Source organism: Elephantulus edwardii, unplaced genomic scaffold, assembly GCF_000299155.1.
Source record: "Elephantulus edwardii isolate Elephantulus edwardi_28Jun2011 unplaced genomic scaffold, EleEdw1.0 scaffold00418, whole genome shotgun sequence".
In the NCBI taxonomy this organism is placed as follows: Eukaryota; Metazoa; Chordata; class Mammalia; order Macroscelidea; family Macroscelididae; genus Elephantulus; species Elephantulus edwardii.
The window spans coordinates 1,110,330-1,124,105 of record NW_006400168.1 but is presented as its reverse complement, the minus strand read 5'-3'; the positions used below and the strand labels follow the sequence as shown (position 1 = coordinate 1,124,105).

General features: G+C 40.4%; 2 protein-coding genes across 2 annotated transcripts in view; one reads left to right on the top strand and one right to left on the bottom strand.

Annotated features, from left to right (window-relative positions):
• Window positions 1-13,776, top strand: part of LOC102862420 — an 81,809-nt gene that overhangs the window by 57,586 nt on the left and 10,447 nt on the right. The window contains exons 3-6 of the mRNA XM_006902502.1: window positions 4,819-5,026; window positions 5,722-5,992; window positions 6,831-7,039; window positions 9,577-9,602. Of these exons, the coding sequence (XP_006902564.1) occupies window positions 4,819-5,026; window positions 5,722-5,992; window positions 6,831-7,039; window positions 9,577-9,602 (714 nt within the window). The remainder of the gene's footprint in view (window positions 1-4,818; window positions 5,027-5,721; window positions 5,993-6,830; window positions 7,040-9,576; window positions 9,603-13,776) is intronic.
• Window positions 4,974-7,013, bottom strand: LOC102855910 (TBC1 domain family member 25-like). Its single transcript, XM_006902494.1, has one exon. The coding sequence runs from the start codon at window positions 7,011-7,013 to the stop codon at window positions 4,974-4,976; it is 2,040 nt and encodes a 679-aa protein (XP_006902556.1).

Sequence of the window (13,776 nt, the reverse complement as noted above, 5' to 3'; positions counted from 1 at the left end):
GAAACTCATTTGTCTTAGCAAACCTTTTTAAAAAGGATAACCCTTTCTTTGGAATGTGAACTCTGTGAAGGTTGAATATTTTGCTTTGGTTTTAGTTAAAGTCGATTGTTAATGGTTAAAAGTTAAATGCACAAGTGTTTCAAAAGCTTAGCACAGAAAGAACCCGAGTGTCCTGCATTTTCGTCTTATCCAGGAAAAGGATTTGCTTTTATGGAAGATTGCCTTTCTCTGTAGGGGTTCAGGAAGTGCCATTGTGATTGGTAAATGTTCTCACCAGGAATAAACAAATGTATTTGTTTAAAAAAAAAAAAGAAGTGGATGCCATCCTGCTTCCCAGCTTAAATCAATCTGGAAGCTCATCCAAACACTGTACATAATGGGTAACCATTACGGTATTTGACAAGATTATGGAAAAGTGTGCAGCATCACAGCAATACCAAGTTGTTCAGTTCAGCAAATAGACAAAAGATTGCTGTATCATGTAAGGAATATTAAAAAATACAAAAATTAATAAATTTGGCCCAAGGGCGGCAAACTTCCCTTACATGACTGATAGGACAGCCATCAAGATGCTAACTAGCAACCAAACTCCCAGAGGGGAGGCTCCAGGCCCTGGCCTGCAGTCCCATCCCCTTCTGCAGGATTTTTAAAGCCACACCTTTGAGCAGATCTCCACCCTAGGCAAAGGCTCAAGGACACCTGCTCTTTGGGGGAAACGAGCTGTAATACACATCAAACAGGACCCCAAAAACTTCCCTTATATGACTGACAGGACAGCCATCAAGGTGTATACCATGGTATACATAACAAAAAACAACAACTAAGTATATGATAATTTGAAGTGTTTACTTATGCAAATCAAAGACTATATATAGCCTTCAGTGTGGCTTACATTTTAACAAAAATCCTCACAGTTGAACCAAAAAACAATATTATGATAAAAAGAGAGAAGATTGAAATTGTCAAGGATTTCCTTTCATTTGGATCTCGAATCAACATCTATTGAAACAGCAGTCAGAAAATCAAGCAACATATTACACTGGGGAAGTCTGCAGCAAAAGGCCTCTATAAAATTCTGAAAAAGCAAAGATACCACTTTGAAGACCAAGGTGCACCTGTCCAAAGTTACTGTATTTTCAGCCACTGGTGTGTATGTGAAAGCTGGGCAATAACTATTGGGGGGAAAAAAGTCCTAAGAACTGTTGCCTTTGATTTGTTGATGTTTTTGTTCTATACCATCAAGTTGGAACCAATCCATAGAGGACCCTCCTGTGTGTTTCCAAAGACTGTTAATCACATGGGAGGATATTGCTCATCCTTCTCCCGCTGAGCAGCTGGTAGTGCTTTTAGGATTGTAGTGCAGCTTCTTGCCATTAGACCACCAAAGTTCTCTCCTTTGAATTTATGTTTTTTGGGGAAAAAATATATATTAAATGCACCATGGACTTCCAGTAAAATTACACAAATCTGTCTTGGAAGAAGTGTAGCCAGAATGCTCTTTAGAAGTTAGAATGTCCCAGCCCCTGGGGAGTATCATTCAGCCCCTGGGGAGAGACACTCGGTGTGTATCAGAAACTTTATCTAAGCCACTTTCCTCCATCTCCTCTTTTAGTACACCTGTAAGTAACACCTCAAAAGCCCTTTTCTTTGTAATTCACCCTTTGTTCTCTTTAGGTCTGCTCCCTTTCCTATAGATAACCTGAACACTGAGTCTTGTTCCAGAACCTGAACCCTGAGCCTGGTACCAGAGACAAAAGGGAAATATCAAGGAAGCAAAAGTGGGTGGAGCCTCAAAGTCCAGCCAGCCACTCCCACTGGACTCACTCACACAAACATTTTGTGGTCCAGAGAGCAGAAAATATCGTGAAAATATCTTCTAACTGAACAAGAAGGCATGCAGCTTCAACTCACGGCCACCAGTAAAGTGTTAAAGTGAGCTCCTCTTTCCCTTCATCTCAGTGTCCCTGTTCAGCATGAAGCAGTGAGAGTCTGAACCCCATTCCCAAGTGGGAAACCCAAAAATGAAAAGACAACCTCTTTGTAAAAAAAAAAATTCATCACCATTGGACGATGCCCACCATTACCCTGTCTTTTCTGGTCCCTACTTGATCTTTCTCATTTCCTTCACCCACTCCCTCTACCCCCAAATTGTACAACCCTGTAATTTCATCCCTGCCCATCCTCACCCTTCTGCTTCCATCCCTTAGCCCCTTGGGTCCTCATACATGGGTTTTTTTACAATGAAAAAAATTAATTTTAAAAAAAATTTAAAAAGAAGTGAGAATCGCAAGACTTCATCTTGTGTACATTGGACTTGGTATCAGGAGGGGCCAGTTCTGGGACAAGGACATTATGTTTGGTAAAATAGTTTAGAGAAAAAGAAGCAAACCATCAAAAGATAGACAGTGTGGCTGAAACTCTGGACTCAGGCATAGCAATTATTGTGAGATTTGCACAAGACCAGACTGTTTTTTCTGTTGTGTGCGGGGTCATCATGAGTCAGAATCAACTGAGACCTAGCAGCAGCACCAGCAAAACATACATAGAAATCCCCAAGTAGTGCAAACAGTTTATTTACCCAAGTACTAACTGAATATTTAGTGACTCAAACACATCTTGAGACTCCTTGGAAGAAAGATCTACTTCTCAGTAGTCTCAGTTTTGCAAACCCAACAGAGTGTTATTCTACCCAGCAACACATGAAGTTAACCATGAATCAGAATCCAATCCCTGGGAATTTGTTATGAAGAGGGGTTTTTTTGTGTTTTAGTTGGTTGCTTGCTTGCTTGTTTGCTTGGACTCTGTTTGGTTTGAGTTGGGTTGAGTTGGGTTGGGTTTGGTTTTTGTGTTTATAGGGTGGTCTCATTAAAGATTTAATTCACATTTTTCTGATATATTTGCATATATCAATATGGGAGAATTCTCCAGTTTAAATCTTTAATGATGTGCCTGTTCAAATCTTTTGTTCCTATTTTATTATTTCTGTTGCTATTAAAGAATTCTTCATGTAGACTAGATACAAATTCTTTTTCAGATATTGTTGTTTTATACCATTGAGTTGGAACCAATTCATAGCTGGCCCTCTAGCAGGTTTTCAAAGGCACTAGATTTCAAGAGAGATTGACCATCTTTCTCCTTCAAAGCAACAGCTGGATTTGAACTGTATGCCTCTGGGTTAGCAGTAAGACTTCTTGTCATTAAGCCTCCAGAGCTCCCTAATTTTCTTCATAGTATCTCTTAAAGAGTATAAGTTTATCTTGTAATAGCCAACTTTAACACTTATAGACTCATTTATCAATTATAAAACTAAGTTTTCTCTTTTATGCTTAGTGCTTTGTATGTCCTGGCCAAGAAATCTCTGCCTACATATATCAACTTATAGAGATTTTCTCTTGTTTTCTTCTAGATGTTTTACACTTTTAAAGTCTCCATTTAGTTCTAAAACGTATTTTGAGTTTGAGCTCAGGACTGAAAAGTAAGAAAACTGAAGTGCCGGTAGGGTTACCTCTACTATTTCTCTTAAAGATCACAGTCCTATGATAACCTCTGAAACTGTTAATAACTTAAATATCCATTAAGAATAACAGAAAACCACCAATTTATATACACTTTATAGTTATTTATATTAGGAGATCTGGCACCATTTACACCTTCATAGGTGGAAGCGGAAGATCCCAGCCTTCATTTTTCACTTCCTAAAACCTTCTACCTTTTAAATTCTACAGTAGCCTTTCTAGAAATTCTCCATTAACTTCCCTTATCTGTTCTCTGTAATCAAAATTATCTTTTTTTGTGGTATTTATGACATTCCATATTGTATCATAGTTATTTACAGGTAGATCTTACATATTGGCCGTCCTCTAATGCTAAATGTTACCTTATGTTTTAAGGCTCAGATATTTACCTGTCTAATGACTGATACAGTCCAAAAGTTATTATCTGCTTACGATAATTGACCTTATCACTTAGTAGAAGGTTGCAATATATCTGCAATATATCTCTAGGGTCTCTAGGAATGAGCATGAAATGTACAGCAACTAACAGCAATAGCAGGGGCTCTGCCACCTTCAATGCAATTTTTCATTAAAAAAAAAGATTAAGTAAATTGTATTATGTCTATATACAAAGCAGTAAATGATTATTGTAAATGAGGTAATATATAAAATGCTTTCAGCAAAATAAGTGAAAATTCAGGATTCAAATTTTATATATACTAACATATCTATGTAAAAAACCTTTGTATATAAAATATTGGAAAGTTATATATTTTTAAAGTAATAAAAGTATTTTAATTCATATATGCTATTGGCATGTTTTTATTGTCGTGACCCAAAAGTAGTCTTGACAAACAATTGAATGGTAAGGACTGATGAGCATTATACTAAGTGAACTCAGGCCCATAAAGACAAATACTGTATAAGACCATTATTGTAGAACATGTATGAGGATCCAAGGGGGGGGAACAAAAAGAAGAGAGTGGAGAGTGTTAATCACAGAGTTGCCCAAATGGATGGGTGAAGGGAGGGGTGGGTAAAGGAAATGGGATAGATCCAGTGTGAAAAACAATGTATTCCAACTTCGTAAGTAAACCAGTATAAAATAAATAATTTATTTAAATTTTTTGAAAAAGGCAATTAGAATGGCTTTAGCTGGCAAGTTATTCCAAAAGTTCAAATCTTATCTTTTTTATCTTTCATACATAGACTTTCCCTTTTTTATTTTTCTTTTTTTATTTTACTTCCATGTGTGCAAACCACAGTTGTTAAAAACAAGACAAAACAAAACGAAACAGAAAAAAAACGTTATGGCCTTTTTCAGACAGTGCCAGAACATAGTCCTACACACTCGGATCTGAGCAGAGAACCCCACACTCCAACAGGTCAACTAGTCCAGGAAGTGAGATTTCATGTGTTAGCCCTCATGGCAGAGAACAGAGACCTGGTAGAGCTGATGGTCAGCCAGGGAGAGCATGATCAAGATGGAGCTGTAACTTCAGCCCCCTCCTCCGAATCCCACACTTCTGACTGTAGGTAATTAGCAAAGAGAGCCTTGGCCCGACACAGAACACGCCCCAGATGGTGTTTTCGCACAAGGCGATCAAAGTGCATGGCCAGCTCATCGTAATCCAGTCTATTGTGCATGATATGGTCACGGTGCTCCAACAGGATGGCGAGGCAGAGAAAGAGCATGAATGAGTTGCCCTGGCCTAACTCCTCGGGTGGAGGTAGGCTTGGGGGAGGTAAAAACTTCACAGGTTCTTGTGAAGAGCCTACTGCTTGCTTCAAGGGGGATTCTGCAGCCACATCATCAGTAGGAGAGGCTTCCTGGGTAGATGGTGGAGATGAAGAGAATGAAGAGGAATCACGGTGTGAAGAGGAGAGCAGTGGGTCTGGGGAGTTCTCCAATGGCTCAGAGGAGTTGGTAGTTGGGCATTGTAGCTGGACCAGAAGGTCCCCTCTCGTGGTATCCCTGAGTTGCTGGAGATCATTCAGGCTGGTCTGTCTCTGGAGAGGCCCCCCGCTCCCAGGACCCTGAGTGGTTGTGGCTAAGTGATGAACAGCATCTTCGAAGACACTACCTCCTCCACCAGTAGGCCTCAGCATGTGCCTCTGTCGCATGGACTGTCCCCTTTGACTGCTGAAGTCAGTGTCTGCCACTTGCCTGGGGGGTCCAACAAGCTCAATCTCATGCTCAGGAGGATCCGGGGACAATGAACTCCAGGTGACCTCAAGCATGCGGAGGGCATCATCAAAGGCGAACTCACGCTTGAGCTCGAGCAACAGCCAACGGTAACAGAAGAAGAGATCATCAGCACCAGCTTCTTGCAGGTACTGGTAGAATTCAGGGTCAGCATGCCGCAGCAGCAGCTTGAGGTGGGCAAATTTGGTAACCATAGCATGGCCATCAGGATGGAAGTTTGCAGACAGGCGCTTCATGATGCCACAAAAGCAGACAAAGGCATGACCCTCATCGTCCATGACAGCGAGAATGGGTGAGGCAAGGTCACTCATGCCCTGGCAGTAGGACACCTGCGGGTGGGTGACAGCGTAGGTGGTGAGTAGGTCATGCAATGCTCGCAGGTGTGGGCCATCCTCAGGCCCTGCATAGTAGGGGTGAGCCCGGTCAGTACGCAGAACATCCTTGAGGACTGTGCTGCGGATGAATTCCAGATCCTCAGGACTTGCCCGTTGTGCCCACTCGCTCTTGAGCTGTTCATATTCACGGCTCTTGCGTTTCATGTAGTCCATTCTCTCACGGCCTGTCAGCCCATCTGGATATACATTCAGCAGGTACCACCACACCACCTTTCGCATAGAGGGCTCAACACCACCATGATAGATATGAAGGCGCAACTCCTCAGGGCGGGAGATCTGGCCCTCATGGTTCAAATACATGTGAAATTCAGCATCACTCAAGGGTGGCTTGAAAGGCTTGACATCTTCCCCATATGCCCAGCTTAGCACCTGTTGGACCTTAGATATGGTGCGGCTCACCCTCAGGTGAGAGAGGATGGACTGTGTGAATGGTAGGGCAGCTGTTGTCAACGATGATCGTTTCTCAGCCAGCAGCATGTCGGAGCCAATGACATCCTTGGGACTAACTATGTCCCAGTCATCCAGCAGCAGGCTGTCCTCAGTGGGCTGGATGTCAATACGTAACTGCAGGTAAGGTTCGGAGGCAGTGGCAAATGCTGCGCGGAGATCCCAGTCAGTCAGGAGTGAGAGGTAAGCTTCCTGTCCTAGTTGATTCCGATCCAAGTAGCTGATGCCAAAGTTCTTTTTCCCAGTCAAGTCAAAAGCTCGGATGAGGAGATGCTGTAACACATCCAGAGACGTGATCTGGGGGTCTACAGCGAAAGAACGGAACTCGGGAGGCAAGATGCTCTCACACTTCATGACTCTGACCCGCACCACCTCCCGCTCCTCCTCCTCAGCCCCTGCTGCTTGTATTCCTCCCCCAGGCGGAGGGCCTCCAGATGTAGCCCAGTCCGAAGACCCTAAGGCAGTTGCCATCCTGCCTCCGCCCTGTCAGGATGACGGTTGACTGTAGCCCATACCGGGTAGTCTGAGTGCAGCCCAGAGCGCCGGCGCCAGGAACCCCACCTTGCGCCAAGGCGCAGGCGCAGAATGTGCCTCACGACTCTCAACTTTCCTTTTTTTCAATGTTTATCAGTGTAAAAGTATTTCTTTTCCTATTACCACTTTTTCCCTTCTCATCAACCCTTTATCTCCTTGTTCTTTCTCCCCTCGCCATTTGATGAGTTATGCAAGTCTTGTTCCAAGTTTTTAATTACAATACACATATTGTCCTTTTATCCCTTCATTTCAGGTTGATCTTCCCTTCTCTTCTTTAACAGTAGTGTTCACTGTCAGTCCATTCTATTTCTGCTCTCCAACCCTCGACCCAAATCTTCCCTTTTTCACAGTAAAGATCTTATACAGTATTTGTCCATTTGTTTACTCAGCACAATGTCCTCTAGACTTGTCATTACCCCACCAACAACGGCAAGGTTTAACCGGACAGAAAACCACAGATACGGAGAGACTGAAACTCAGATACTGCTGGTGGGAAGACAAAACGATGGAAGGCAATTTGACATTTCCTCAAAAAGGTAGAAATAGAAATCGCATTTAACACAACTATTACTCACGCCTCTGGGAACTCTATGAACTTTAATAAATGTTGATAGTTGCAGAGGAGCAGACGTACACAATAAATTGTGAGTCAGAATTCAAAGCTGATGTTCTAGATTATTTTGCCCCTAGATTTTGTAAGAGAAGATGCTAAGAAGAAAAGTGCAATAAATTGGCCTGGAAATATTAAGTTCAGATTCTTGCGGTTTCCTGATTATATGTAGAACTGACACATATAGACATATAATGTACCTTAACTAGGCTGTAAATGATGTTAAAATCTCATGCTGGCAAACAGTATCTTAGATATTATCAAACAATGGTCTCTGTCATTAACAAAGCCTCAGTAAACAACTCTTACTTTCTATTGAGTCCTGTAGAAATAAATAAACTGTAAAATATGCTTACAGATAACTAAGTATGTAGTACAAACAACTGATTGCTAATAAAAATGCTACTGGGGAAGAAAGACCTGGAGATTTACTTCTGAAAAATCATCCATTGAAAATCCTATGGAAAAGAAGGTGGGTGAAGGAAATAGCAATATACAATAAAGGTGCTTAGATATCATATAAATTAACTGCCTCAGCCAATGGTGGTTAATGCCTATGAATGATTGTAAATTATTTGTAAATTTTAACTCAAAATAAATTTTAAAAGAAAAAGAAAACCCTATGAAACACAGTTCCATTCTTATGCATAGAAAGTCACCATGAATTGAAATCAACCTGACAGCAACTGATACTAGTGCTTAGCAGGCCGTTAATAGTTGATAACTTTTTACTGGATAATTAAATGAATCATGAATTATTTTCTATAAAAAATAATCTGTTCCTGCTGTTGCTATGTGCCATCAAGTAAAGTGCAACCCATAGTAATTCTATGAACAGCAGAGCTGAACCCTGTCCTATCTCATGGCATACTCGTCCTCTCTGATATACTTGAGCTCATTGTTGCAGCCACTGTGGAAATCCATCTCCTGGAGGGTCTTCCTCTCTTTTGCTGACGCTCTGCCTTTTCAAGTATCATGACTCTTTTCCCAGGAATAGCCTCTCCTAACAATATGCCCAAACTCTGTGACACAAATCTTCGCCATCCTCACCTCCAGAGCCCTCTGACTGCATTTTCTCCAAGACATATCTGTCTCTTCTTTTGGTAGTCCATAAGCTATCACAACATCAGAATTCAAAGGCATTTCATTGTCCAGTTCTCAGATGTACAGCTAGTGATTGAGAAGACCATGGCCTGAATAAGACATGTTTTAGTCTTTAAATTGGCATCATTGCTCCTCAGTACCTTGGAGAGGTCCTTGACAGTAGACTTTCCCAATGCAATATGTCTTTTGATTTCTTGACCCCTAGTACCAAGGGTATTAATTGTGTGAGCCATTTGGGGCCCCATCCCAATGTACCAGGCACAGACCTCAGCCTGAAGGCCCCCAGAAGCCATCTGAGACCCATTTCTGATGTGCCATAGTGGGCCTCAGCCAGAGCCTGAGCATAGAGTCCTGTGCCATGATATTCATAAGCCTATTTGTTTCTGTGGTTTTCTGGTAGAAGTACAACACCTATGTCTGTCAGTTTGTTGTAGTAGGGAGTGATTTGCATATGGCTATTTATTTTATAGTGTAGATGTTTGTATGCTTGCTTGTTAATAATTTGTGCTTATTAGAACAGAATTTGCCTATCAGTTTGCTGTACTGGAGTAGCTTCTGAGTTGTGTACTGGAAGATACACTACCATGCTTCCTTCAGCAGAGCTTCCAGACTAAGATTTTAAAACAATCTAAGGTAGAAAATAGTGTTTTGTTTTGTTTTTTACTTTATTCTCACACATAACATTTCAGAAGAAGAGCCAAAATTAAATGTCTAAAAAGTAAAGTGTTTGTATTACTCTTATTATAAATTCTAGTTTATTAAACATTGCGTTTTCTTTCTGCTTAGACAAGGCTCTTATGTTTTCTTACCTGGTATCTTCCTCAGGCTATTTTTACAATTCAAGACCCAGCCCTCAGTATTTTATTCTCAGATACTGCCCAAATAAAATACGCTAATTACTTCCTTTTCCTCATTCAACTTTTGTCAATCTGCCTCTCTAAGGCCAAAGAGGCATATTTGTTCAATTTCTTCCAGGAAAGACCATCCTCAATTGTTACCAAGAAAACACAGCCCTTGGGCTACCTTTGTCCTGGCCTAGATCTGCTCTCTACTTTTAAACAAAAGGGGAAAACAACAACTCTTAGCCATCTATTTTACTGTCTACCTCTATGCCAGATCTGATTTTATTTTCATTTGCTGTGTTAAAACCATCAATCTGGAAGATGAAACAACTTAAGTGCTCATCAGTATTATAAATGGATACAAAATATAGTACATAAACACTATTGAATATTATGCAACTTTAGAGAATAACAACTCTGTGAAACACCTCATAACATGATGAACCTGTTGTTGTCGCTATTGTTGTTGTTGTTGTTGTTGTTGTTGTTGTTGTTATTGATTGCCATCGAGTCAAGCACTACTCATAACAACACTATCAACAAAAGACCTGCAGCCTTTCCATAACTATCGTAGTTTCTCAAAGTTCATAGAGTTTCCAGAGGCATGTTGTTTAGGAACTGGATGTCACTCCTGCTTCCAAACCTGTTTTAAACTTGGAGCTCCACCATACACTGTCCAACATGGATAACCATTATGGCATTTGACACACCAGTGGCACAAGGTTCAGCATCACAGCAACCCCAGGTTACCTCAGTAAAGCATTGACAGAAGAGTGTTGTACCACTTGGAATGTTCCTCAAAAATATAATAACAACCAACTTTTAAATACAAAGGCCCACCACTAGGACTATTGACTTTAAACAAAAGGCTTAAATAAAAAACAACAAATATAATATATTATTGTTGTTGTTATGTGCCATCAAGTTGCCTGCCTGTGACCTATAGCGACCCTATGTGCAGCGGCTCTGAACCCTTCTCTATACTGAGCCAGACTTAACAATTCCGACACACTAAGCCCCCATTGCCCCAATTACTCTATCAGTCCATCTCTCCTGAGGTCTTCCTCTCCTGCACTGTCCACCCTTCCAAGGATGATGTCCTTCTCGTGGCCATATGCCCAAAATATGTGAGACAGAGCTCCCAAACCCTAACCTCCACAGAGAAATTTTATTTCACCCTCTCCAAGAAAGACCAATTTGTTTTCTTGGTGGTTCATGGTATGTTCAAGACTCTTCTCCAGCACCCCAACTCAAAGGCATCTATTTTTCTTCTGTCATCCTTAGTCATTGTCCAACTCTCTGAAGCACAAAAAATAATTGTGGTGGTACAGCAAGATAAAGAGAAATAATCCAATAGAAAAATGGGCACAGGATATGAACAGACATTTCACCAAAGAAGAGATTCAGATCGCTAACAAACACATGAAGAAATGTTCAAAATCCCTAGCTCTAAGAGAGATGCAAATCAAGATATAATCAAGAGATATCACCTCACCCCAGTCAGAATAGCAAAATTTAACAGAGCAGCAAGCAACAAATGCTGGCGAGGTTGTGGAGAAACTGGAACCCTTATTCACTCTTGCTGGAAGTGTAAAATGGTGCAACCACTGTGGAAGGCGGAATGGCGCTTTCTCAAAAAGTTGTAAACAGAGATACCATTTGACCCAGCAATTCCACTACAGGGAATATATCCTAAAGAGACCAGAACCACCATCCAAGCAGATATATGCACACTCATATCTATCATAGCTTTGTTCACAATAGCAAGGAGCTGGAAACAACCTAAGTGCCCATCAACAAATTAATGAATAGAGCAACTGTGGTATATTCACACAATGGAATAATATGCTGCATTGAAAAGCAAAGAATTCATGCAATATTATTCAAAATGCATGACCCTCGAGGATATTATGCTGAGTGAAATATCTCAGTCACAAAAGGACAAACACTGCATGGTGTCACTGCTGTAGAAGGGAACTGACATCAGGGTTAGGGTAAGAATGAGAAAAACTAGATTAATTATGTATACTGCATTGAAACAGATGAGGGAGAGAACAGTTTAAAAGCAATACATTTTAGGGCATTATGATTATCATAAGAGTTGGAATGAAGGTTGCAGAGTGGAGTATACTCAGGGTAGGTGTGCGGGGTTGTGTGGGGGATTGTATGCCAATGAAGAAATTTTTCTTTTACTTTGCAAAGAAGAGCGAACTGGGGGTGGGGTGGGCAGGGAGAAAAGTTCAACAATGAATGAACGGAAATTCAATATCTCTGTAAATGTTCATTGAAATTAATTTTAAAAAAAGTAATTGCAAAGACCATGGACTTGATTAAGTGCACCTTAGTCTCTAGACTCATATTGTTGCTTTTCAGCACTCTAGAGAGGTCCCTTACAACAGATTTTCTCAATGCAATTTGTCTTTTGATTTCCTGACTTCTGGTATTAAGAATACTGATTGTGGAGCAGAGCAAGCTGTAACTCTTAACAACCTCAATCTCTTCTCCTTCTATCATGGTGCTACCAACTGGCCCAGTGGTGAGAATCTTTGTCTTCTTGATGTTGAGCTTCAATCCATATTAAAGACTACTTCTGAAATATAACAGGCCTTCAAAAACCTATGTACAGCAGAGTACACTTAGAGTAGACTAACAGATATGATGAACCTGTTGTTATTCATTGCCATCTAGTCTAACACGACTCATAGTGACCCTATGAACAAAAGGCCTGAAACCTTTTTATAACTATCCTCATTTATCAATGTTCATAGAGTTTCCAGAAGCATGTTGTTTAGTAAGAGGATGCCACTTCTGCTTCTAAATGATGAACCTAGAGGGTATTATTCTGAGTGGAAATTATAGTCAACCACAAAAAGAGAAATATCATATGAGATTATTACTACAAAAAGTTGTCTTAAAAGTTCATTTACAAAAATATTATTTTAAGTTTACAGGTATAGGAGGATGGAGGAAAAAAGGGTAAATCACTAAGGACAGGGTATTAACCTGCATGAAAAGAAAGGTAATGTACAATTAAAAAAACTAAAACTATCAGGGGAGCTCTGGTGGCCTAGTGGCAAGGAGCTGCAACTACAATCCCAGAGACACAGGGTTTGAATCCACCAGATGCTTTGCCGGGAAAAGGAGGGACAATCTCCTCCTGTACCAGTCAGATCTGATTTGATGGTACACGCACACAAAAATTAAAAAAAAAAAACTAAGACTATCATCCTTGGCCACGTTTCATTACAATAATTGACTTGTCTTTGCAAGCTGTCTGTTCAACTCTTTAACTTCATTATTTCTTACCTTTGTTTTGGCTTCTTAACATTCTAGTGCAATATTCAGAATCTCTTCTGGCATCCATTTTGGTTTTTTTCTTCATCCTCTGTCTTTGTAATGACCTTTTGCTTTCTTCATGGATGATATACTTTATATCAACCCACAGCTCATCTGGTCTTTATTCATTAGTGTTCAAAGCTTCAAACCTGTTCTTAAGATGGTTTTTTTTCAGGCGGTATAGATTCAAGGTTGTATTTTGGTTCTTCTGGATTTTTTTTCTTTTTCTTTTTCTTAAACCATGTCAGCACCTTTTTCTTTTTCCTAAACTTTGTTTCACAGTCAACACCTGGCCTGGTTCTCACAAATAATACAGAGCTAGTCTAACAATTCTCTCAACAGATGCAATCAATCTGGTTCCCACATACTCAGTAAAGTCCATTTGTATAGCTGCCACCTGTGTTTTTAGTAAAAAGGTATTTGCATGAATGAATCATTGATCGTACAAAATTCTATCATTATATGTTCAGTCTTATTTCTGTAATCAAGCCCATAGTTCCCAATTACTAGTCCTTCTTCCCAAATTTTGCATTCCAGGCACCAATTACTATTAATGAATCTTGGTTGTATGTTCAATCTATTTCAGATTGCAAGAGTTAGTAGAAATCTTCTCTTTCCTCCACTTTGGCTTTAGTTGTTGGGACATATGTTGTTGTTGTTGTTATGTGCCGTCGAGTCGCCTGCGACTCATAGCGACCCTATGTACAACAACCCTAAACTCCGCTCTGTCCTGTGCCAATCGCACTGTCTCTGACACTCCCATCCCAATTATCCCAGTCACTGAATCAATCCACCTCATAGAGGGCCT